This window comes from Eimeria mitis, genomic scaffold, assembly GCF_000499745.2.
Source record: "Eimeria mitis Houghton genomic scaffold, Emh_scaff196, whole genome shotgun sequence".
Taxonomy (NCBI): Eukaryota; Apicomplexa; class Conoidasida; order Eucoccidiorida; family Eimeriidae; genus Eimeria; species Eimeria mitis.
Window position 1 is genome coordinate 28,105 of NW_013570284.1, and position 350 is coordinate 28,454.

General features: G+C 60.9%; 1 protein-coding gene across 1 annotated transcript in view; it reads right to left on the reverse strand.

Moving 5' to 3' along the window:
• The window catches only part of EMH_0002860 (leucine rich repeat containing protein / ankyrin repeat containing protein, putative), a gene marked incomplete at both ends in the record, with an annotated part of 12,160 nt that overhangs the window by 9,288 nt on the left and 2,522 nt on the right, over positions 1 to 350 (reverse strand). The window contains 2 exons of the mRNA XM_013496177.1: positions 1 to 134; positions 272 to 348. Of these exons, the coding sequence (XP_013351631.1) occupies positions 1 to 134; positions 272 to 348 (211 nt within the window). The remainder of the gene's footprint in view (positions 135 to 271; positions 349 to 350) is intronic.

Here is a 350-nt window from a genome sequence, read left to right on the forward strand (position 1 = left end):
GTGGAGCTCGAGGTCTTCAAAGCCAAGGACACGAGCAGTGATACCAGAGCTTGGCGCTGCTGCTGCTGCTGCTCCTGCTGCTGCTGCTGCTGCTCCTGCTGCTGCTGCTGCTGCTGCTGCTTTTGCTGTGACACCTATTGAGCCTGCAGCAGCTGATGTCGGCAGCTGAAGCGAAGGGTGAGTGCTGTTCATATTTGCTGCTGCTGCTGCTGCTGTTGCTGCTGTTGCTGCTGCTGCTGCTGCTGCTGCTGCTTGGGGGGCAGCAGTAGACTCCTCTGAGCGAGGTGGGGGGGCCGCTATAGAGGCTTCCGTGTCGGCCTCTGCAGCAGCAGCAGCAGTTGCTGCTGCTG